Source organism: Schistocerca nitens, chromosome 1 (genome assembly GCF_023898315.1).
Source record: "Schistocerca nitens isolate TAMUIC-IGC-003100 chromosome 1, iqSchNite1.1, whole genome shotgun sequence".
Taxonomy (NCBI): domain Eukaryota; kingdom Metazoa; phylum Arthropoda; class Insecta; order Orthoptera; family Acrididae; genus Schistocerca; species Schistocerca nitens.
In genome coordinates this window covers 949,205,809-949,230,312 of record NC_064614.1, presented here as the reverse complement: position 1 = coordinate 949,230,312, position 24,504 = coordinate 949,205,809, and the positions used below count along the sequence as shown (strand labels likewise).

At 39.6% G+C, this 24,504-nt stretch overlaps 2 protein-coding genes and 1 non-coding gene across 4 annotated transcripts in view; 1 reads left to right on the top strand and 2 right to left on the bottom strand.

Moving 5' to 3' along the window:
• The window catches only part of LOC126194536 (serine/arginine repetitive matrix protein 1), a 368,411-nt gene extending 365,088 nt beyond the window's left edge, over window positions 1–3,323 (top strand). For both annotated transcript variants that reach the window (XM_049932774.1, XM_049932773.1), the window contains exon 9: window positions 2,469–3,323. In XM_049932774.1, the coding sequence (XP_049788731.1) occupies window positions 2,469–2,609 (141 nt within the window). In that variant the 3' untranslated portion in view covers window positions 2,610–3,323. The remainder of the gene's footprint in view (window positions 1–2,468) is intronic.
• A 7,194-nt stretch (window positions 3,324–10,517) lies between these two features.
• Window positions 10,518–24,504, bottom strand: part of LOC126194520 (leucine-rich repeat serine/threonine-protein kinase 1) — a 405,923-nt gene continuing 391,936 nt past the window's right edge. The window contains exons 43-46 of the mRNA XM_049932772.1: window positions 12,908–13,162; window positions 12,573–12,772; window positions 11,959–12,092; window positions 10,518–11,567 (exon numbers count right to left, since the gene is read on the bottom strand). Coding sequence (XP_049788729.1) covers window positions 11,190–11,567; window positions 11,959–12,092; window positions 12,573–12,772; window positions 12,908–13,162 — 967 coding nt within the window. The 3' untranslated portion in view covers window positions 10,518–11,189. The remainder of the gene's footprint in view (window positions 11,568–11,958; window positions 12,093–12,572; window positions 12,773–12,907; window positions 13,163–24,504) is intronic.
• Trnas-cga (transfer RNA serine (anticodon CGA)) lies at window positions 21,928–22,002 on the bottom strand. The gene has a single exon. It is a non-coding gene; the product is annotated as a tRNA-Ser (tRNA).

Genomic DNA, 24,504 nt, shown 5'->3' with positions numbered 1-24,504 from the left:
GTACTTTTTGATATTCTAAAGATATTGATAATCTACTTTCACTCTGACCCATTATCCACTATGGCCTAATAAAATAGAGAACCATGTCTTATCATAACCTTGTTAACTACTGAGATGCAGACATTCAATTTTTTTTTTTTTTTTTTTTTTTTTTTTTTTTTTTGCAAGAAACAAGGTGATTTTTTGATTCTAGAATAATAAGTTTAGATGAGTTCTGCTGCTCTTTATGCATGTTCCATAAGTTTGCACACTGTCAGATAATTCTTCATTAATAAAAATCATTGTGATCCTAAAACCAGTTGCACATAATAACATTATAAAATTAATTACTTTATGGACAACATAAACCCAGAGTAGTCATACACAATTACACGAGTACCTTGTTTTGGCGAAGCATTTTGCTGTTGAGAGAAACACAGAATTATGGATGGTGTTCGTTCAAATGGTGCCCCCCCCCCCCCCCCACACACACACACACACACAAACACACCTCCATCTGTGATATAGGACTACCCATACAAGCTACATTTAACATGTTTTTGCTTCATTTTGATGTATCTAAAAATATTTCTGATTACAAATGTAATAATAATCATAAGCACGTGTGAGAAGAACCCCTAAATATACACTCCTGGAAATTGAAATAAGAACACCGTGAATTCATTGTCCCAGGAAGGGGAAACTTTATTGACACATTCCTGGGGTCAGATACATCACATGATCACACTGACAGAACCACAGGCACATAGGCACAGGCAACAGAGCATGCACAATGTCGGCACTAGTACAGTGTATATCCACCTTTCGCAGCAATGCAGGCTGCTATTCTCCCATGGAGACGATCGTAGAGATGCTGGATGTAGTCCTGTGGAACGGCTTGCCATGCCATTTCCACCTGGCGCCTCAGTTGGACCAGCGTTCGTGCTGGACGTGCAGACCGCGTGAGACGACGCTTCATCCAGTCCCAAACATGCTCAATGGGGGACAGATCCGGAGATCTTGCTGGCCAGGGTAGTTGACGTACACCTTCTAGAGCACGTTGGGTGGCACGGGATACATGCGGACGTGCATTGTCCTGTTGGAACAGCAAGTTCCCTTGCCAGTCTAGGAATGGTAGAACGATGAGTTCGATGACAGTTTGGATGTACCGTGCACTATTCAGTGTCCCCTCGACAATCACCAGTGGTGTACGGCCAGTGTAGGAGATCGCTCCCCACACCATGATGCCGGGTGTTGGCCCTGTGTGCCTCGGTCATATGCAGTCCTGATTGTGGCGCTCACCTGCACGGCGCCAAACACGCATACGACCATCATTGGCACCAAGGCAGAAGCGACTCTCATCGCTGAAGACGACACGTCTCCATTCGTCCCTCCATTCATGCCTGTCGCGACACCACTGGAGGCGGGCTGCACGATGTTGGGGGGTGAGCGGAAGATGGCCTAACGGTGTGCGGGACCGTAGCCCAGCTTCATGGAGACGGTTGCGAATGGTCCTCGCCGATACCCCAGGAGCAACAGTGTCCCTAATTTGCTGGGAAGTGGCGGTGCGGTCCCCTACGGCACTGCGTAGGATCCTACGGTCTTGGCGTGCATCCGTGCGTCGCTGCGGTCCGGTCCCAGGTCGACGGGCACGTGCACCTTCCGCCGACCACTGGCGACAACATCGATGTACTGTGGAGACCTCACGCCCCACGTGTTGAGCAATTCGGCGGTACGTCCACCCGGCCTCCCGCATGCCCACTATACGCCCTCGCTCAAAGTCCGTCAACTGCGCATACGGTTCACGTCCACGCTGTCGCGGCATGCTACCAGTGTTAAAGACTGCGATGGAGCTCCGTATGCCACGGCAAACTGGCTGACACTGACGGCGGCGGTGCACAAATGCTGCGCAGCTAGCGCCATTCGACGGCCAACACCGCGGTTCCTGGTGTGTCCGCTGTGCCGTGCGTGTGATCATTGCTTGTACAGCCCTCTCGCAGTGTCCGGAGCAAGTATGGTGGGTCTGACACACCGGTGTCAATGTGTTCTTTTTTCCATTTCCAGGAGTGTATATAAACTAACTAACTGGCTGCTCTCTATGAGACAGTATGGATGATATATTAGAAAACACAAGCCAATCCAATTGCTGTCTTTCATCAAATGGCCACCTTGTACATTTTCGTATCATCTTCTGTGACAGCATTGTAGATCACTAGAGGGTATTGGATGGTATTTGTGGTTGATAAAGACTCCATGACTATCTTACATGAGTCTGCTCAAAATACTTAATTCACACATATTTCACATTCCTCGTAAGATGTAAAAAAATGACTTCCTTATACAAACTTTTTTTCTGACTTAGTTATCTGTATTAAGTTACCTCATATACAAAAGTGAAATAAAAAGGTTGTATCAAATGTTCATTGCCTTGCTCTGTTTTGCTTTAAACCACTGTCCTTTACTGAATCTGGTGTTCATTTTTTTTCCAGGCATCTGGTAGGAGGGCAAAGGGGAAATACAAATATGAAGCAGAAAGCTACAGTAAATCCAAGAGCAGTAGCTCAGGAGGTGCAGCTGTTGTGCCAGTATGCCTCCCCTTGTGCTGTGCAATGCCATGTGTGATAATGTGATTCTTCATATAAGTGATTGCTGGGAATAAATTTGAAAATTATTTTGTCACAACTAACACCATCAACTGGTGTCTAATTTCAAATACACACTATTCTCCTACTTGGTTATTGTATTAAACTATGCTGAGTGTTATCTTTCCCCAATAACAATTTTTTTTACTGGAACTTCATTTGGGTTTAGAAATAAGACCCAATATAATTTCAGTAATGCTGTGTTGTAAGTACATGCTGCTCTAACTGAAGGACTGTGATGATAATTACTTATAGAGAAACTGCTAAGTGCTTCGATGGCCTCAAAAAGAAGTTGTAAAATTATAATTTTTCTTCTTTTAATGATATTGTGAGTGAATGATTCACAAATGAACTTGAGCTTTAAGAAGAACTGTGATGTCACTTATTTAGTGTGCATTTTATTTGTGAAATCACTGGTCTGAATATTTTTACTGTATAGAATTATTGATTTATATGGTATATGTTACGGACTTTTTAAAAGCTCTTGTTGATAGATGTTATCAAGTAAAACTGTTTCTGCTTGCTTTTTAATAAGTGAAAAAAGTTAACCTGTACATTGTGCTGCAAGGCTTTGTAACTCAGCCACTAAAATGAGGAGTAAGTTAAAACACCATAATTTTGTAATAAGAATATCCATAAATTATATTCTTTATTTTGAATAATAATAAAGAAACATTTGTATATTTCTTCATGAAAGATGAATATTGCATAGTATTTCTGTCTTGTCACTGTTACAACAAATGAGTTTTTTCTCCACTTATTTTCCCAATTTTAACTAAGAACACTTAAAGAGGCACAAAATTCTGATTAAGTATGTTTGAGTACAATTATGATCAACTCATAAATGAAGAATACTAGAAAACACAAAAAGTCAGATTCACTGGAGTTTGCATTTGTTATGCTACCAAAATTACATTGATTGCATACTAAAGATGGGTCGTTCACGAACTAATGGACCCAGTGGAACGGTTCACCAAGATGAACGGGAGGAAAATGATCTTTCATAATTCACTTCGGTTGCAGCTTTCTAGTTATAGTTCCCGGGAACGAGAAACAGTCAGTCTTGTTCCTGCAATGGCACGTTGTTTGGTCTCGTTACAACCTCGGACTCATCCCCGTCTCTGTCTTCCTTGGCTGGACTCGTTCATCTTCGTGTGGCCACTCATCGCAGTTCCACTGCCGGCTGCCCATAGTTAGTTTAGTATTGAGTTGTTGTTCATTTCGTTCACTGCACACGCCTATTCTAGATCTGTTTCAAACCTTTCTTCAACTCTGGACTTCTGGTACTTTCCGTATTCTATTCAGCATTCACGACCAATAATTAAAATGTATTTTATAATTATGTAAATTACATAAAAAATTATGTTGTATGTAATACATACATCTTTTCAGGTAACAAAAGGGCATATCAGCTTACTTCATTATTTCGATAAACAACCAAAGACATAGTTATGAAAAGGCACATTTTTTCGTTATCACACATTCAAAGGAAGTCGGCATGCCACACACGAGTGACCATTTTCCGTCCTTTTTGATCCAAGGTAAAACAGAATGTTCATTGTTAAAGAATGCAGACCAACTTACAACCAAATGTCTGGTTTAAAATGTTGTAAAGAGAATGGGATAAGTTCTACAGCATTATTTCAGTGGCACAGGGTGGTGCACAAAAAATTGGCCCAAGTACTAGACTGCCCAATGTCGCCCACCAATAGTTATCTATTGTTTCGAAGTTGTTGTTTGCATTAGCTTATTTGTTATTTCTTTACTGCCTAATTATTACATATTTATCTATTCTGCTCATAGTGGTAAACAAATCATGCATAATTGGTGAGCAGTCTGTACTTGGAGTTGGTTTTTCATGTGCCACCTTGTATTATTTCACTGCGATCAGCCACAGAATGCTACAGATGGCTAAATGAGAGGTTTTGCAGAATCATGGAAATTCCTTCTACGAGTGCATGAGAATTCTGTAATGAATAAAAACTCTGTACTCCAGGGGAGAGGCAAGTACCCTCTCTTGGCATCTTTCATTGTTCTGTCACCTATGCTACTAATCTTCAATTTTTCATAAGAACCATATACCATGCACATATGAACGGTGAACGAGTAAAAATGAACAGTTCCAAAAAAAGAGCGATCACCAGTGAACTAGCTCCCAAGGATAAATGAGTTTGCCCATCTCTATTGCATACAGCTATAGCAATTTCAGAACTGTTTAGTGATAAACTTTATCTGCTTTCAGCTCAGTACACTCTTTGGTGGAAATTTTGGAAAACAGTCGTTGTATACAATACTTCATAAAATATCCAACCTGTCATAAATATTTTCAAACTGAAAACAGGTCATTATCAGCCTTAATTTACAGTAAGAGAGTTCAAGAGAAATGATTAAAAAATATATCAACTGCATGAGATTCATGGCATAAGTTTGCACGTATTATGAACCTAATAAATATCTTGACCTAACTTGTCAGCACATTAGAGGGGCATGTCAGGAAAAGAGATGACAATCCAGATAAAAATTTGGACAGTAAACTCAATTCCAGAATTGAAAATCACAAGAGACAGGTGGCTTAGCATTCTCTGACATTAGTGTGAAGATTGTGATGCTTCTGACTGATAGAATAAGCCACAGATGTCCAAACTACTGCACAACAGAAGAGCTACAAAAGATGACCAGGAATATTAGTATAGAAAGGGCTACAGGAAAGGAGAAGTAATAATATACACAAAAAGCAATGTCAAGTCTCGACCTAAGCTACTAACAAGAACGGTGCTACATATTTCTTTGACTTCTGTGCCACATTTCTGAATGTGTGCAAACCGTGAATACAAAATGAATCAAACTTTACCAAGGAGTTGTATGGGGTAATAATAAGATTTGTTGCAATATTTGGAGTGAATATTTCACTGTTAATTTTTTGTATTAGATAGAGCTGATCATTTGAATGTACAACATTGATGTTCATTTTGGGTACTCCTAACAATGACCAGAGGACTTTCTACAACTGACTCCATCAACTTGCTTTTACATCCAGCTGTAATTAAATTAATACCAATGACTTATAATTCAACCTTTTCAAATAAATTTATACAAGCCCATAGTAAATTTTTTTGTCTCATTATGATGATGATGTTCAGTTTGAAGGCACTCAAACGCGCAGACATCAGCACCAGTACAAATTCCCAATTTTTTCACAGTCCAATTTTTACACAATCCAATCGAGCCACTGTTACGAATGATGATGATGATGATGATGATGATGATGAAATGGTGAGGACAACACAAACACCTGGTCCCTGAGCAGAGAAAATCCGCAATCCGACTGGGAATCGAACCCAGGACCCCGTGATCCAGTGGCAGCAACGCTAGCCACTAGACCACAAGCTGCGCCCTTTGGTCTGATTATGATTTTATAAAAATAACTGAATGAAATATTCAACTATGGTTAGGTTTGAAAAGAATGATATGCCAGATAATTTACATAAAATTTGCCGAAAGAAAGAAAGATGAATTTTAGCATTTAATGTTCTGTCAACAATGACATTAATAGAGGTGGAGCACCAGCTTCTACTTGACAGGAAATCTATCGCTGCAGTGGTACACCACATGCATGACTGGATGCTTACTTCTACAAAAGAAAACATTTGGTAATAGATACTCCATACATGTTTAAAATACCATTCACAAAGTCCTTGTTGTCTTCTGCTGTATGGAGTCTTGAAAAACATTTATTTCGAACATCCATTAAAGCTTCCCTTGTAGATCTTCCTGTTGGATTCACTGTATGGCCAAAACTTGTACCACATATCACTTCTTTATTTCACCTTCGCACCAAATATCTTAGGAAATTTAGTTTTTGGTGTAAATCCGGTACCATTTTTATGGCGAGCATCAACAGAATTTCTCACCAGACCGAGTGTAATATGCATAAACAAATACCACTAGTTTAATTGATTGTTTTTATAAAGGAAATGCCGTAGCGGGATATAAGCTCCTGTTGTTGAAGAAAGTACATCAGAAACTACATATGCCTTTGCAGCTGTACACAGACTTTGGTGGGTTTGTAGAGGAGGTCCTATTTTTTGTTTTGGATGCTAACAGCTCTACTTGAATATTTAAAGCTTTTAATTTATAAATGAGATCATTCTGAACTTTTTTGTGTAAGATGTGGCTACAGTGTCAAAAAGGAAAGTTCAAATGGATTATCATATCTTCCTTATCATGGTGCAATTTTGATGCCTTGTTTACTCCTTGGCATTGACTTAAATAACTTCTGGGGAGTTTGGCACAGACAAGGCATCCTGTAGAATTTGTCTTATAGCAGAGGATTAGGATAAGTGACCGTGTGCCTTTTATGCCTTGTAAACAGAGCAAGAATTCAGACTGATTTGAAAAAGTGTGCCCTGTGATTTCTTGGTCTGCACAAATCTTTATTATAGGGAAGTTCATACACAACAAGCCTTTGTTCTAAATGTAAGGAATCTGGCAGACATGACACAGAAAACATGTAAGGTTGGTTTTTTGTTCGATCACCTACTTTGTCTCTGTGGACACTTTCTAAATCATTGAAGTTAACATGCACTTCAAATTTTTAAAGGAAACTTCTTTGAAAATGGTGCAATATCTTGTGTATTTGATCTCCAAAAAATGATTTCATAGTTAAGGATTGAATTATGGAATTTTCTGATGATGTTTCTGCTTGATTAATACTGTACTGTTATTCCTGCTGTTGCACTATCCTGTATTTGCTTTACGAACCATCCCATCCTATTCTCTACCAAGCTATCAACCTTCCATCCCACAGTTCAGTTCTGCAGTCAGCACATATGGCATGGAAAAATGTACTGCATTCATTCATTCATTCAGACATCATCATCTATAAATCGCATAATGAAGGAATGTGGATAAAGTTAAGTTATATGTTAATAGGCAAAGCAGTTGCTGCAGGCTACTGCTATAAAATACACTAACAACAAACACTGATAATTATGGGAATTACTTCTGCGTTGAAACTTTCTGGCAGATCAAAACTTATGGTGAACCAAGAGTCGAACCTGTGACCATTCCCCTTCATGGACAAGTGCTCTACAGAATAAACTATCCAAGAATGACTCATGATCCACTCTCACAGTTGTACTTCCCCCAGTACCCCTCTATGTCTGCATTACTTTATATCTGTAGATTTATATTAGGAGAGGAAGTGTTACTCAGGAAAGGTCACTGCTACTTCAAAAATATAAGTGAAAATTTTTCTTCAATAAAGATTATGTTGATAGGTAAACAAAAGTTGGAAACATGAACAATTTATTGCTTACTATAAGCAGAAACAATATGTACATCATTATTTACATTCATTAACAACAGTTTACAACAGGTAAAATAATGAGATCACTTTACACCAACAACAAAGAAACCACTTTCTCAAAAATTGCTTCCTCATTTTTTTCTGTAAACAATTCATATAAAATTATTTCCTCTTATCTGATACAGTTTTCTGAAGTATTACAAACAGATGTGCAATCACTATGCTATGAAAATATGTTCCATTTAAACATATATTTGGATGTCAGTGCTGCTTTTAATACTTTACATTTACGGGATTCACTGAGTAACTGAAATGACTAGAAATACAGACTTTAGAAATTCTTCAGTAATTTGCACAACCATATACAGACTTACAAATGTTACAGCAGGATTACTGTCAACAACAACAGTATTGCTTCAAGCTTCTCTTATAAATTAAGTCTATAACACAAATACAAAATGTTCAAACTGTTACAAACACAGTAATCATCACACCACAAGAATCTAAAAAAAAGCTGTGAAGTCAACTTTTCTAGTATATTTCATAGGACTGACGTTTTGGGCCAACATACTTTTTTACAGCTGTATAGGTATCACAGCATTTAAAGAAAATATTAATACTTTTAAAACACATAAAAATTGCTACAAATGGACAGTAAAAATCCTCTGCTGAGGTAAACAACATGTGGTGAGTCTTTAGAAATGCTTGCATTGAAATCTGTTCTGAGGGGGAAGCTTTTCATTTAAATGCTCTCAAAATATTTTCGCCATTCAAGATAAAGGAACCTAGTGTTAAGAAATTATGCATTGGTACTTGATTCAAATACTACTGCTAAGCCTTAATTATAAATGAACTATCATGAACAAAAAATTGTATGAATACAGTAACAATATAATTAAAGCTCTACAAATAAGAATGTATTTTTGTTGTAAACAGTATAAATGTCAGTGGCAGTAAACTCAAGTAATTCCCTACCAAAAAAATTCTACAGATGCATCCTAATGAGAGAGAGAGGGTGTTATTTTATGGTAGCTACTTTCAAACTATAGCTTTAGGAAGTCAGTAACAAAATAACATTACCTTTCAGGATGTGCTACTGAAATTATTAAGCTGTGATTTCTGAAATCGTATTTCAAAATGTGCTAAATTAACAACTAAAGTGTCACCCATTTTAATGAGTGCAAAATGTTGAGATATTTAATACACTCTGTGTGCGTCTATTCTTTATCACATTTTGTAGTAATTATGAAACTGCCTGATGAGTGTTAAATGTTTGTTACATATGCCTTCAGTTTTGTATTTATTTCATATGTGCTTCACAAGAAATTTAATTAAAACATATGCAAAAAGTTGGCAAACAGTACTTATTATTGAAAAGTAGCATAGGAAAAAGAGGGGAGCATACGAAATGCAGTAGGCCAGTGAGCTGAGATAATGAGAAAGCCACATTGTTTTTTGTTTGCTTACAGTAGCCATTCAAAATGAGCATTTCAAGCTCATTTTTATAACTGAACATCTTGTCAAATAAGAAATTTGATTTTTAGTAACAAAAATTCTGAAAGCTGCTGATATTTATTGCAAAATTTGTGCCATAAGTGGACTGAATATGATGAAACAGGTGACGATGACGATGACAATGGAAGTGACTGTCCACTTGTAAGTAACAACAAACTGGTACAAAAAATTGACAAAAATTTGTGAACAAATTTCACAATATCCGAAATGTTAAAGCACTTTCCACAGAGTTCTTGAAGTGTTTCACATCAAGTTGTGCTAAATATTTCGGGTACTGCAAGTTCTGTACTCGTTGTGTTCCAGAAATCTTAAGTGAAAGAATTTTATGCACAGAAGATGAAGTTTTCAAGATTTTTCTACTAAATTTGCTTTAGCTAAGCCATTATTTGATTTATAGCCTAACAGAAGTTACTTTCCAGGAAGTCCTCACCAAAGTCAGAAGATTCCTGCTTTAAAAAGCATACAGCCTGTTTCAAATGTGCAGAGGATGTTGCAGACAAGCAGAGGATGTTGCAGAAGGCATATATTAATTTTAATAACTGATCTCACAACGAAAGTAAAAACCAGAATTATACAACAGTGAGAAATTGTTGCAGACAGGTGTTCACGTCATGTACCAATCTGCACTATCCCCACCTTCCTTTTCAATGACTGTATTAATTTTTAATTTACATTTACATTATCTGCTTGTCAGAAAACAGGAAGACTGCAATCATTATGTTTCACTGTAACAGTTCCACCATTCTGGGGCGGGCGAAGGATTTAATCAGATGATAAATGATATAGAGTATCACAAGTAGTGTACTAAATAGTATGGCTTTGCAGTTTTCTGCAATGTTAAAATATGCTTTGTGTTAAAAGCCTGAATGAACTGAATGTCATAAAAAAAATTTAACTGATAGTTTGATGAGATTCCTGCAATTCTGTCTTACATTCTGAGAAAAGTTAAAAAAATAATTTTTTAATATTTACACATATGTATACTACTCATTTGTTCAAGCAGAACAGAATAAGATATATAACTTCTTCTTTTTTTTTTTTTAAAAAAAAAAAAGCTTATATAGTTTCACACTTTTTGAGATATAGTCAGTTTTCATACATTTGTATATGCATGGCAATTTTCAGACAAGTACTCTAGAAACAAAGTAAGACTCATATTGTTAAATGCTTGTGTTCCAGAACAAACTGAAACTGTTGCTGAATTATTTCATAAGTGAAAAATATGCAGTTATGAAAATATATTCAAATACCCGGAGAAGTATTACGATAAGTATACTGAACCCAGAAAATGGTGAGCAGTGAGAAAACTTCCCATTTCTCCTTTCTATGCACTGACAACCAATTAGTTGCAGTACCTGATGAGTTTTAATGCTGCAAAGCAGGAGAACTTAAATACAAGGAATCTGCATCTGAACATTTAAACAAACAAAAATAAATGAACTTTTCACACTATTACTACATTTTTTTCCTCAAAAAATCGCAAGTATAAGGCAAGCAGTCAAGCGAGGCACTGGCACAATAATATCAACTGAAGATTTCAGTGCACAATCATTTCTTATTAATAAATCCATTTATTTTTACTGATGAGAATAAGAAAAGAAACTCAATGTCTGCGAGTCAATAAATTTCACTATATGATTACTTCAAGATCACTTGATTTTTCACTCTGAGCAGGTGAGGTTGTTAATTTGTGCTATAGTTATGAGGTAATTGAAATATACCCCAAGAAATGACAATAAGAGATTCTAAGCAGCTGCCCAATTTTCTGTTCGCCACAGAATAATATACATATTTTGGTTACGTGCATCAGCAGGTACACTTGTAGGACTCTGTATTGAAGGTGTGACAACAGTATCAGTGTATCGGGAAATTAAGCTGCGGTAACCTTTTCCTACTGAAGCAACCAGTGGATATGAAATTTTTCCAGTATTGCAGTCCTCTGTTGTATTTCTGAAACCAGTAATATCAGCAGAAAGTCTCACTAAAGGTATGATGGCTCTCACTTCTTCCTCATACGGCCGAAACACGGTAATTGGGCGCATTGTTGACAGTTCTGCGACAACGATACATCCCCATGTTGTACCAATGTACAACTCACTGTTTAATATGGCTAAACTTGTTACCTGTAACAGATAAAGTTCATAACATACATAAACAACTATCCTATGCCTGAAAAAGTTAAGTAACAAAAACAGGATCTTTCTTTCAAAAGTCAAGAGAGGACAAATATTAATATTGAAGCAATAAGCTAATAACAAATGCCTAGAAAAACTCATTATAGCATGTGACAAGAAGGCTAACTATGAAGACAATTGAAAGTAGTGGGCAATACAATGCAGCCCTGCTTATGAAATGAGACCGGAGGATTCTTCTTCTTCTTCTTCTTCTTCTTCTTCCTCCTCCTCCTCCTCCTCCTACTGCTTGATGACTCAATGTCATAACATTTTTTGATCTCTTTCACTATCGTCCTGGGAAGTTATGATTAATATATTTTGAAATATTAAAATAATTTACCTGACACTTTCCTGGGCTCAGGTGTTCCTCAATACTGATAGATTTCAAACTTTCGGAGCAAGGAACCAGCTTAGAACAGTCCAGTTTATTGACAATGGTGTGAGATGCTGTTTCCCATTGATATACAACACACCCTAAGTTACAGAAGAATACATAAAATTGTTAATCACGGATTTTAAGAGAAGAATTAGTAACTTATATGTGCTGAGATTATACAAAATCATAAAATCATACCTGTAATCGGATACATAAAAAAATCTACTCACCAAGTGGTGGCAGGAAAACACATAAAAGAAGGTTATACAACTGCAAGCTTTCTGAGTCAGAAACTTGCTCTCTTATCCCATTTGGTATGTCTCCCCTGACCAGCAGTTCTACATAACTTTTCTGAAATTACCCCTTTTCCTAAATCTCTCCAGTCCTTCTCCTTCACCTCTCTTCCTACCCCTTCAACCATTCTGCCAGAAGAAGGAGCCACTGGCTCCGAAGATTGCAATAGTATGATTTCCTTTTATGTGTGTGTTTTCCTGCTGCTACTTGGTAAGTAGATTTTTATCTATCCGAATACATTATATTGTCAAGAATTGATTATTTTCATTCTTATATAATCATACCTGGGTACACATAAGAGCAAACAACAACTTCTTCATTGTCATAATATATTGGAACATGGGTAGAAATAAGATTTAATACATTAACATTTTCAATCACAGGTTCATAATGGTTTATAATTTTGTGGGCCATTACAATATTGTCTCGGATTGTGTATATTGAAATACTTCCTTGAGATTCTCCACACCACAGTTCACACTCTCTGAAAGAAAACCAGTATGGGACATTACTTTTCATGGTTACAAAATACAGCAAACTGATTCATAATCACAGTAATATTATCAGTTAAAGTGAAAATGTGTCATTATATGTGATTAGTTAGAAAGCTAGTACTTACATGCCATTATCCCTAAAAACAGCAGTAATTGAATGTAATGCTGTGCTGCTTCCCAACTCAGTCATAACAAAGCTTCCTTCTCCCATAGTGGGAGATGTAGGCAACATATCACTACGAACCAGAAATAGCCTGCCATTGCTAAGTCCAATAGCGACCCTTTGGAGTTCTGGAAGAGGTACCAGGCTGCAGACAGCTGCTGGTTTTGGTGCATCTGGGTCAAGTGCATAACTGAAGAGCTTGCAACAGTCACTCCCCCTAAATCGGTTGTGACAAAATAAATAGAATCAAGACTTGTCTCCTGAAGCTATACACACAATACAAAAGAAGAACATGAAGTGACATTCCATTACTTTATAACAACGTTATTTTTGTACAGTTGGGCGTGTAGGTGCTGTTTCTTTGTTACAGAAGCTCCAGTTTAATTACATAAACGTTTCTGAAAAATGTACATGAATATATATGTAACTGAAATGGACTTTTATCTCACAGGTTATATACATGATTGTTGTTGTTGTTGTTGTTGTTGTTGTTGTTGTTGTTGTTGTTGTGGTCTTCAGTCCTGAGACTGGTTTGATGCAGCTCTCCATGCTACTCTATCCTGTGCAAGCTGCTATTCGTACATCTTCCAGTACCTACTGCAACCTACATCCTTCTGAATCTGCTTAGTGTATTCATCTCTTGGTCTCCCTCTACGATTTTTACCCTCCACGCTGCCCTCCAATACTAAATTGGTTATCCCTTGATCCCTCAGAACATGTCCTACCAACCGATCCCTTCTTCTAGTCAAGTTGTGCCACAAACTCCTCTTCTCCCCAATCCTATTCAATACCTCCTCATTAGTTACATGTTCTACCCACCTAATCTTCAACATTCTTCTGTTGCACCACATTTCGAAAGCTTCTATTCTCTTCTTGTTCAAACTATTTATCGTCCACGTTTCACTTCCATACATGGCTACACCCCATACAAATACTTTCAGAAACGGCTTCCTGACACTTAAATCTATACTTGATGTTAACAAATTTCTCTTCTTCAGAAACGCTTTCCTTGCAATTGCCAGTCTACATTTTATATCCTCTCTACTTCGACCATCATCAGTTATTTTGCTCCCCAAATAGCAAAACTCCTTTACTACTTTATGTATCTCATTTCCTAATCTAATTCCCTCAGCATCACCCGACTTAATTTGACTACATTCCATTATCCTCGTTTTGCTTTTGTTGATGTTCATCTTATATCCTCCTTTCAAGACACTGTCCATTCCGTTCAACTGCTCTTCCAAGTCCTTTGGTGTCTCTGACAGAATTACAATGTCATCGGCGAACCTCAAAGTTTTTATTTCTTCTCCCTGGGTTTTAATACCTACTCCAAATTTTTCTTTTGTTTCCTTTACTGCTTGCTCAATATACAGATTGAATAACATCGGGGAGAGGCTACAACCCTGTCTCACTCCCTTCCCAACCACTGCTTCCCTTTCATGTCCCTCGACTCTTATAACTGCCATCTGGTGATTAACACAAATGAATTCCAAAACTGTAAATGATATCTGACTTTGCAAATTAGAGTGCCTGGATATGTCCTTGAGGACTCTTTCTCTCTCTGATTTATATGTGAGCTCACACAGTATGAACAGTGGAAGTTTGACGATGGTAAGAAATAAACTGTCAATGAATCATATACCAGAGATTTTTGATGGGTGACACATCATACAAACACACACTGCCTGGGAAGCAGCGGTACTCATTCATTAAAGATAGTTCTACCATTATTCACCATATGCAGTCAAGCATAGTTTTCCTGAAATAAAGGATGTTGAGTTCTCTGAAGGAGGGATAGAATTTCGAGCTCCAAAATTTTGTCAGTGCAGTGATTTTTGTTCAGAATCCCCATAGTGCATTGAAGTCAAATTATACAAGGGGTTTTCAATATGCAGTGCAACACCGTTTCTTCCTAGGCCAATTTACAATGACAAAATGTCAAATTTGTTCTGGGACATTGTGGAATATTCCTGCTTCAGCCCGCAAAGTTTCATGAAGTTCTCAAATGTGGCAGCACTATATGTAGCCTTCAAAATGGCGTCTACAACAGAGATGTGTTCCCATCAGAGAGCTATCATTGAGTTTCTTTTGGTGGAAAACCACAGCATCACAGACTTTTGCAGGTGCCTGAAGAACATCTACAAAGACCTGGCAGTGAACAAAAGCATGGCAAGTCATTGGACGCTGTGACCATTGCGGTGCCTGAAGAACATCTACAAAGACCTGGCAGTGAACAAAAGCATGGCAAGTCATTGGACGCTGTGACCATTGCAACAAAGTTGTGCAAACCTGTCCAATCTCCCACACGGCATCTGGTTGCACGCAACTGTGACTCCAGCAATGTATTCATCATCACAAAAATGCAAACAATCCTGTTCTTCTCCATAACAATGCAAGGACTCTCAAGTCTGTGCACCTGAAAAAAACTCGCAAAACTTCACGGGACTGTTCTTCCTCATGCACCCAACAGCCTGGATCTCACACCTTCCAACTTCCATCTTTGTGATACATATTGAAGAGCAAGATACCTCACATAACTAGCAAGGCACTAACATTGTTCATTTTGTTTCACAGTTCTTCAGTGACTTAGCTTACCATAGCATTGAATTTTCCATAAACACAAAAGAAGGTACTCTTGGGTTTATCCCACCAGTCAGTTCATTTCACTACAGGCAGCACTCTGAATCACTTATCACTGTAAACTGTTCTATATATTCTTCAAAGCAGGATTCATTAGGACCATTCTTCTACACGCTGCACTTCAGACAAATATTATGACTAGTCCAGTGGTAGCATCATCAAGAATAAAATAATAATAAAAATTATTTTGTGCCTTTTGATATTATCACAGAATCTGACAAATGCAGTAGTATTACTGAATAACGGGGTAGGAACACTGTAGGAATAAAAATTACATCCAGTGGTCTTAATTTAATCTTAGTCAGGCACAAGAGAGGCAAAAAACAAATTGAGTTCATGCAAAACTCAGCTTGCCCTCTTCTCGCATGATATTATGGAAACCATGGATGTAGGGCAACAGGCAGATTTCATATTTCTACATTTCCGGCAAACATTTGACACAGTGCCCCACTGCAGCCTGTTACCTAAGGTCTCCGAATATTAAAAGTTCTCAGGTATGCAAGTGGCTTGAAGACTTTTTAAGTAATGCAATCCATTACACCATTACACTGTCCTGGGTGGCGAGTGTTAATCAGAGACACAGATATTGCCGAAAGTGGCCTATGGAAGTGTTCTTCATCACAAAAATACAAACATACCTCCTCTTCTCCACAACAATGCAAGGACTCGCAGAAGTCTGTGCAACTGAGAGGAGCTGGTCATGTTACCTATTGTGATAGGTGAGTCTCCTGCTAAGCAGCTGGCAAGTGTGCCATTGTCAGACAACACTATTAAATCAAATACTCAATATGAATGATGACATTAATGATCCAGTGTTTTAAAACCTCAAATGTAATGGTGATTCCATTATTCAGCTGAATGAAGACACAATAATGTCTATCTAATCTGATACATGGTGATTGACACAAGGCAATAAAGTTCACAAAGATCAAAGATCTTGTTTTTTGCATGAATATAACTCATGGAACAAATGCAACAGGCCTCTTTGAAATATCACACATTTTTGTGGACCAAAATAACATAAATTAGGAAAACTGTGTACGTATGAGTACAGATGGAGGTCATAGCATGGCAGGCTGTTATACCAGACTGCAAGCTCTCATCTGTAAGAAGACTCCTCATGCCATCTGTATACACTGTTTTATTCACCGAAAAGTAGTGGTGTTGAAAATCATGAGCCCTTGATGTTCATTCTACAATCAGTGAATTAACTTCATTAAATGTCAGCTACTTAAGTTGAGATGGTTTTGGTTCAAATGGCTCTGAGCACTATGGGACTTAACATCTATGGTCATCAGTCCCCTAGAACTTAGAACTACTTAAACCTAACTAACCTAAGGACATCACACAACACCCAGTGATCACGAGGCAGAGAAAATCCCTGACCCCACCAGGAATCGAACCCGGGAACCCGGGCGTGGGAAGCGAGAACGCTACCGCACGACCACGAGCTGCGGACTGAGATGTTTTTCATCAGATGTGTGTTGGCATGGGGGTTGAGCCCATTTCCTTAATTTATTAATTGGCTTTCACATAAGAATATCTTGAAAAGCAAGTCTGAACTCAGGAATGGCTTTTATCCTTGTTTTGTTCAAGAGGAACATTTGCATACCAAGAAGTTCGTAGAATGGTGACTACATTTTGTTGCTGGTGTACCTTTGAGAAATCATTGAAAATCCATTCATTGACTGTATCTCTTCAAAGTAGTAAGACCAACATTCTGCAACTGTCAGACCAATTCACAGCCTTCAGAAAGAAACAAGTATTGTGAAACAGGAAGCTGAATGATAAAGATACAAAGGATGATTTCATGATGATGTTACAAATCATGAGAGATGATTGAGCAGGGTAAATATATCAGTTTGAGATAAGGGATCCTGGTCCAGAAATGACAGAGTCGTAAGTTATAGGCCAAAATCAATCTGAGATCCCTGACAATGGAACTCCTCTACTCCAAGCTCTTTGCTTTCCAAGTTTTGGGAGTACTTAGTATGAACTGTAACAAGAAAAAATGCCCAGTAATATGGGTAGCTTCTTCAGTAGAAGAGATACATTGCACAGTAGCAAAGATGAACAAATCTCATAGCTTTTAAGGTTCAGTAGAAGAGATGCATTTCACAGCAGCAAAGACGGGCAAGTGCTCACAGCAGTTAAAGGTATGCAGTTAAAAGTCAGACTCTTACAACTTCCACCCCTGTAGTTTCTGGATCAGGATCCTTTACCTCAAACTGATAAGTTTTCTCTCCTCTTCACACAGTTTTAGAAGACAGTGAGAAGAATTGAAGTCTGTGTTTGTGGATAATTTAACTGAACTGTGTGATTACTATCTGAAGCACTTCCCAAAACAAGATCAGCACAACTTGATCAAAGACCCTTTCAGTACAGAACTTCCACCAACACTTAGCACTGGAGAACAAGAGCAATTTATTGATATCTCTAAAGAATCCACTCTGAAATCACTCACTTCCTTATCAATGAATGAGTTTTGGAGCTTGGTGAAGTAGGAGTACCAGCAAACCAGTAACAAGGCCTTTAGAGTTTTTAGACCTTTTGCAATATCTTACTTATGCAAGCTCATCCTTACCTTTGATTTAATAGTGAGGATAAGATAGAATAACACTAAAAGTTGATTTGAATGTGTTATGCCAACACTTATAAAGAAATAACTACCTTCATTCATTTTTTCAAAACTTAAGTTTATTTACCCCACAACTTCAAGTAAGATGTCAAACTGAGAAATGAGCAGTGCATTTTTATGTTCAATTCAAGAACAGCTGTCGATCCAAAAGTTTGAAAAGTATGATAGGGTGAGCAGCAATTTGCAACTGTTTGCTGATGACACACTTGTGTACAGGATAGTCATCATTGAGTGACTTTCTTGCCTTCATCCAATAAAGAATGACTTAGAATTCCTGTTTGATGTGTTGAAAAACAGACTACTCTAAGTGTTAAAAAATGAAAGCTAGTGCAGATGAGTATGAAAATGAATCATTTGAGGTTCAAATACAGTATTAATGGTTTGCTGCTTGATGTAGTCATGTCGATTAAATACCTGCACATAAGCTGCAAATCATCATGAAATGGAATGAGCATATAAGATTGGTTGTAGGGAAGGTAAATGCTCAACTTCAATTTATTGGGAAAATTGTATGAAAATGTAGCTGATATATAACAGAGACCACATATAGAACACTTGTGTGACACATTCTTTTGTCCTGCTCAACTGCTTGCTATTCCCAACAGGTCAGATTATAGGAAGACAGCAAAGCAATTCTGCACTGTGCTGCTAGATTTGTGACCAATAGATCTGATCAATATGCGAATTTACAGAAATACTTTGTGAAGTCAAATGGGAATCCCTGCAGATAAAACCATGTGCTTCTCGCAAAATACTACCAAGAAAGTTTGGAAAACATTTGTGGCTGACTGCAGAATGATTCTACTGCCAGCAACATAATCTTGTGTAACGACTATGAAGATACGGTGAGAGAAATTACAGAGGCTTAGCAACAGTTGTTCTTCCCTCACTCCATCTGCAAGTGGGACAAGAATGAATAACAGTGGTTCAATGGATCCTCCACCATGTGGTGCATGGTGGCCTGTGGAGTATGTACTATGTTTGTAGATGCAATCATGAAAATTTATGACCCCTTATCACTAATCCGTAGTTTATTGCTTAGGACTACTACTATTTTACAAATGAATTTTACTGAATTTTAACATACAAGAGGGACACTATGAATGTTTTGAGATGTTTACTTAATCATCATCTTTTAAACCTCATCCCAATACATCTTTTCAAAGTATGTTGATTTTCTATGCATCACTGCATCTGTTCAAACCAATACCTGAAGGCTTCAATTATGAGGTCCACAGATACACTTGGGTGGCTCCTTTTGGTGGTTCAAATTGATGACCACAGATGGTTTCTTTTGCTTTGAGGAACAAGAGGAAAATGCATGGACCTAGATCAGGGATATACTTGAGTCACCTTATGGAGAGCTATTGTTATTTTTCCACAAGGTGTGCTAGTGATTTGTCAAGATGCAACACGATCCAGGTCAGAACGAAATTCTGATACTTTGCCTTTATGCATATGAAGAGTTTGACAGACAGAATCCAGGACACCAAATTGAAGTTACTCTATTGCCTTTATTCTCAATAAAGGTAGCAAAGTGGCTACTTTTTGCATAGAATATGCAGATCAATATTTTTCCCACACTTGTGAAAAGGAAAGTTGCTACTCACCATATAGCAGAGATGCTGCGTCGCAGATAGGCACATCAAAAGGACTGTCACAAATATAGCTTTCGGTCAGTAAGGCCTTTGTCAAAATTAGATGACAAACACACACATACACACTCATGCAAACGCAACTCACACACATGACAGCAATCTTGAGGCAACTGAGGCGACATTGGGAGCAGCCGCACCAATGCACAAGAAGGCAGGAGAGGGGAGAGGGAGGAATAGTAGGGTAGGTGTAGCGGACAGAGGAGTGCCGTTGGGGAGCGCGCAGGGATGAGGTGGAAAGAGGGTAGGGCAACTGTGTGCAGTTGGGAGGTTAGACGGAGGGCAGCAGAGAGGTGGGGGTGGGGGATGATATAGTGGAAAAGGACAGAAGTAAAACGACTGGGTGAGATGGAAGAATGAGGGTTGTGTAGTGCTGGAATGGGAACAGAGAAGGAGCTGGATGGGAGAGGACAATGACTAATGAAAGTTGAGGCCAGGAGGGTTATGGGAATATAGGGTACATTGCAGAGAAAGTTCCTACCTGTGCAATTCAGAAAAACTGGTGTTGGTGGGAAGGATCCATATGGCATAGGCTATGAAGCAGTCAGAAATGAAGGACATCACGTTAGGCAGTGTGCGCAGCAACAGAGTGGTCCACTTGTTTCTTGGCCGCTGTTGGTTGGTGGCCATTCATTTGGACAGACAACTTGTTGGTTGTCATGCCCACATAGAATGCAGCATTCTGTTGCTGAGCACGCTATCAAACATGACATCCTTCATTTAAATGACTGTTACACAGCCTGTGCCATATGGATCCTTCCCACCAACACCAGCTTTTCTGAACAGTGCAGGTTGGAACTTTCCCTGGAATATATCCTACATTCCCATAACCCTCCTGCCCTCAGCCTCAGTCATTGTCCTCTCCCACCCAGCCTCTTCTCTGCTCCCACTCCAGCAGTAGACAGCCCTCATTCCTCCATCGCATCCGTCTTTTTACTTCTCTCTTTTTCTGCTATCCCCCCCTCCCCACCTCTCCGCTGCCCTTCCCTCTTTCCACCACGTCCCAGCGTGCTCCCCACAGCACGTCACTGTTTGCCACCACTACCCTACTATCCCTCCCCACCCCAGCCTCCTCCTTACCCCCACCCAGTCGCCACTCCTATCATGCACTGGTGCTGCTGCTCGCAGTGTGGCCTCTGCTGCCTCAGACTGCAGTCATGTATCTGAGTTGCATTTGCGTGAGTGTGTATGTGTGTGTTTTTTGTCTAATTTTGATGAAGGCCTTACTGGCCGAAAGCTATATTTGTGACAGTCTTTTTGTTGTGCCTATCTGCGACTCAGTATCTCTGCTATATGGTGATTAGCAACTTTCCATTTCACACTACTGTTACATTCTAATCTGGATTTTATATTGTTAGTATTTTCCCACACTTCACACTCTTTTTCACTTTTAACAGGTCCCAAAAGTGTGAGTGCTGTTTTATTTAAGAGTAAGAGTCGAAGTAGTAGAGAGACATGTTACATCACCAGTTACAACATTAAGCACTGCTATTTATTGCATAGAACTGATTTTTTGTACGATTTGGTAGCTGAAGTCAACAAGCACATTTATTTTTTTGTTAAGGGTGTCTGAAGATGACACACTCAATGAGTGCAGTTATTTTCAACCTGAAGCTTTTCATGCAGAATCTTATAAACCTTTGGCATTGTTCCTTCAGTAGTGACTGTTATTGGTTGCCATGACTGACTTTTATCTCCAGTATAGTTTTCTTTATGACTGAGCTAATTAATAACCAGTGAAAAACTGTTTATTTTGAAGCTAAAAGTTCATCAAAAGCCTGATACTTCCGTTCCTACATTAAAAATGAAAAAAAAAAAAAACTTCATTTCAAGTCCACTGCTGCCTTAACCTAACATATGTCTAAAGAAGTAAATGATGGACAAGCAGTCAGTCCATCCAGTAGGCTTAGTGAGGTAAAACTTGTACAATTTACTAAGAATGGGAGCTTGACATTAAAAGTAAACAGCAGTCCATAAATTCCAGAATGAGATTTTCACTCTGCAGCGGAGTGTGCGCTGATATGAAACTTCCTGGCAGATTAAAACTGTGTGCCCGACCGAGACTCGAACTCGGGACCTTTGCCTTTCGCGGGCAACTGCTCTACCAACTGAGCTACCGAAGCACGACTCACGCCCGGTCCTCACAGCTTTACTTCTGCCAGTATCTCGTCTCCTACCTTCCAAACTTTACAGAAGCTCTCCTGCGAACCTTGCAGAACTAGCACTCCTGAAAGAAAGGATATTGTGGAGACATGGCTTAGCCACAGCCTGGGGGATGTTTCCAGAATGAGATTTTCACTCTGCAGCAGAGTGTGCACTGATATGAAACTTCCTGGCAGATTAAAACTGTGTGCCCGACTGAGACTCGAACTCGGGACCTTTGCCTTTCACGGGCAAGTGCTCTACCAACTGAGCTACCAAAGCACGACTCACGCCTGGTCCTCACAGCTTTACTTCTGCCAGTATCTCGTCTCCTACCTTCCAAACTTTACAGAAGCTCTCCTGCGAACCTTGCAGAACTAGCACTCCTGAAAGAAAGGATATTGCGGAGACATGGCTTAGCCACAGCCTGGGGGATGTTTCCAGAATGAGATTTTCACTCTGCAGCAGAGTGTGCGCTGATATGAATCTTCCTGGCAGATTAAAACTGTATTCCCGACTGAGACTCGAACTCGGGACCTTTGCCTTTCGCGGGCAAGTGCTCTACCAACTGAGCTACCGAAGCACGACTCACGCCCGGTCCTCACAGTTTTACTTCTGCCGAGATACGGAGTTGGTAGCATGTAACCCGCTATTGTTTCTGCGTTTGTATATCCACGCAATTTATTAGTGATTAAAGGTTATAACACTTTTTGGCGATGAGGATGGATATTTTTTTCCTGCGTTGTGGAATTGTGTGTTCGTGTCGGGGCAGACATGGAACAGCTTCTGCAAGTGCTCATTGAACAACAAACAAAGCTGACGGCTGCTATTCAGGCGTTGTCGACGTCGCTTACTCATCGTCTGTCTTCCTCTTCTCCGCCTCTGTTCCCTTTTTACGATGAGGCCACTGAAGACTGGGAGGATTATGAGAAGCGTTTGCGGCAACACTTCTTGGCTTTCGGTGTTGTCGACGCCCCTATGTGTAAGTCGTTATTTCTATCTTGGATTTCCCCACAGATCTATCAGCTGCTATCTCAGTTAGCCCCTCTGTGGGAACCTGCCTCTCTGTCCTTCCAAGAAATGTGTGACTTATTGTCTAACTATTACCGAAAAAACACCCACGTCGTGGCCGCCCGCGTGGCGTTCTACCGGTGTCGTAAACAGCCCCATCAATCTTACCGGGCTTGGGCGGCGGAACTACACGGTCTGAGTAGGAAATGTCAGTTTGTCACGGACACTCATCATGAGTCTTATGCTGATTCAATGGTTCGGGACACTATTCTACGGCTTGCTCCTGATAAAGAAGTTCGGCAACGTGCCTTACAACTGCCAAACCCGTCGTTGTCGGAAGTTCTCAGCATCGCTCAATCTTTTGAAGTGTCTCACGCTGCTGGTGCGCAAATAGACGCGTGATGTGATGTAGGCGCCGTACAGACCACTTTCGACGCGGACAATTTGCCTGTTTCACAGGGGAACGACGATGTGGCGGCAGTTCACTCGCGTCAACAACGTCGCGTTGGGCCGCCACGCTCGCAGCGAAAACAGCAACCACAGAAGCAGGTTCGTTCCGCACTTCCTTCTTGTCCACATTGTTTCGTACAGCATGACAGGGCCGCGTGTCCAAAACGTTGGGCCACGTGTAATTCATGTAAGAAAAATGGCCACATTGGTTCTTTGTGTCAGTCCCCTAAAGTTCCTGTCGACGAGGACGAGGCATCGGACATGGGTGTTAACTGTGTGCTTTTTCAAACAGATAAGTTGTTTGTTACTGTTCGTGTTCTGGATAAAGACATTCACATGCAAGTGGACACTGGCTCTGCAGTAACTCTCATTAATTCTCGCACGTATTTGGAGTTGGGCTCCCCTCCATTGTCTCCAGTTACGCAAAATCTACGAACTTATAATAAGCAGAAAATTCCTATTGTTGGCCAGCTTGATGCTTCCACTGCCTACAAGTCTGTTGTTAGGCCCCTCACGTTTTATGTGGTGGATCATGCGGGCACTGAAAACCTGTTCGGTTATGATGCTTTCCAGTTGTTCGGGTTCTCCATTGATGATGATGTGCACCTCATATCTGAGGATATTCCGTATCAACAGCTGGATGGATTGTGTTCTGAATTCTCGTCCATGTTCTCTGCTGGTCTGGGTCGTGCCAAGGATTTTGAAGCCCACATTACTCTTAAACCTACAGCTCGCCCTAAGTTTTTCCGGGCACGCCCTATTCCGATGGCGTTGCGTGCACCTGTCAAAGCTGAGATAGACAGGTTAACAGCTTCAGGGATTCTCCTTCCTGTTACCTCCAGCGAATGGGCATCGCCAATCATGGTGGTTTCTAAACCAAACGGGAGTCTGCAATTGTGTGGTGATTTTAAAGCTACTGTCAACGCTCAGAGCCTCAGAGCCTCATTGACACTTATCCTCTTCCCCATCCTGAGGAGTTATTTACCAAGCTCGCTGGGGGCCAGTTCTTTTCCAAACTTGACT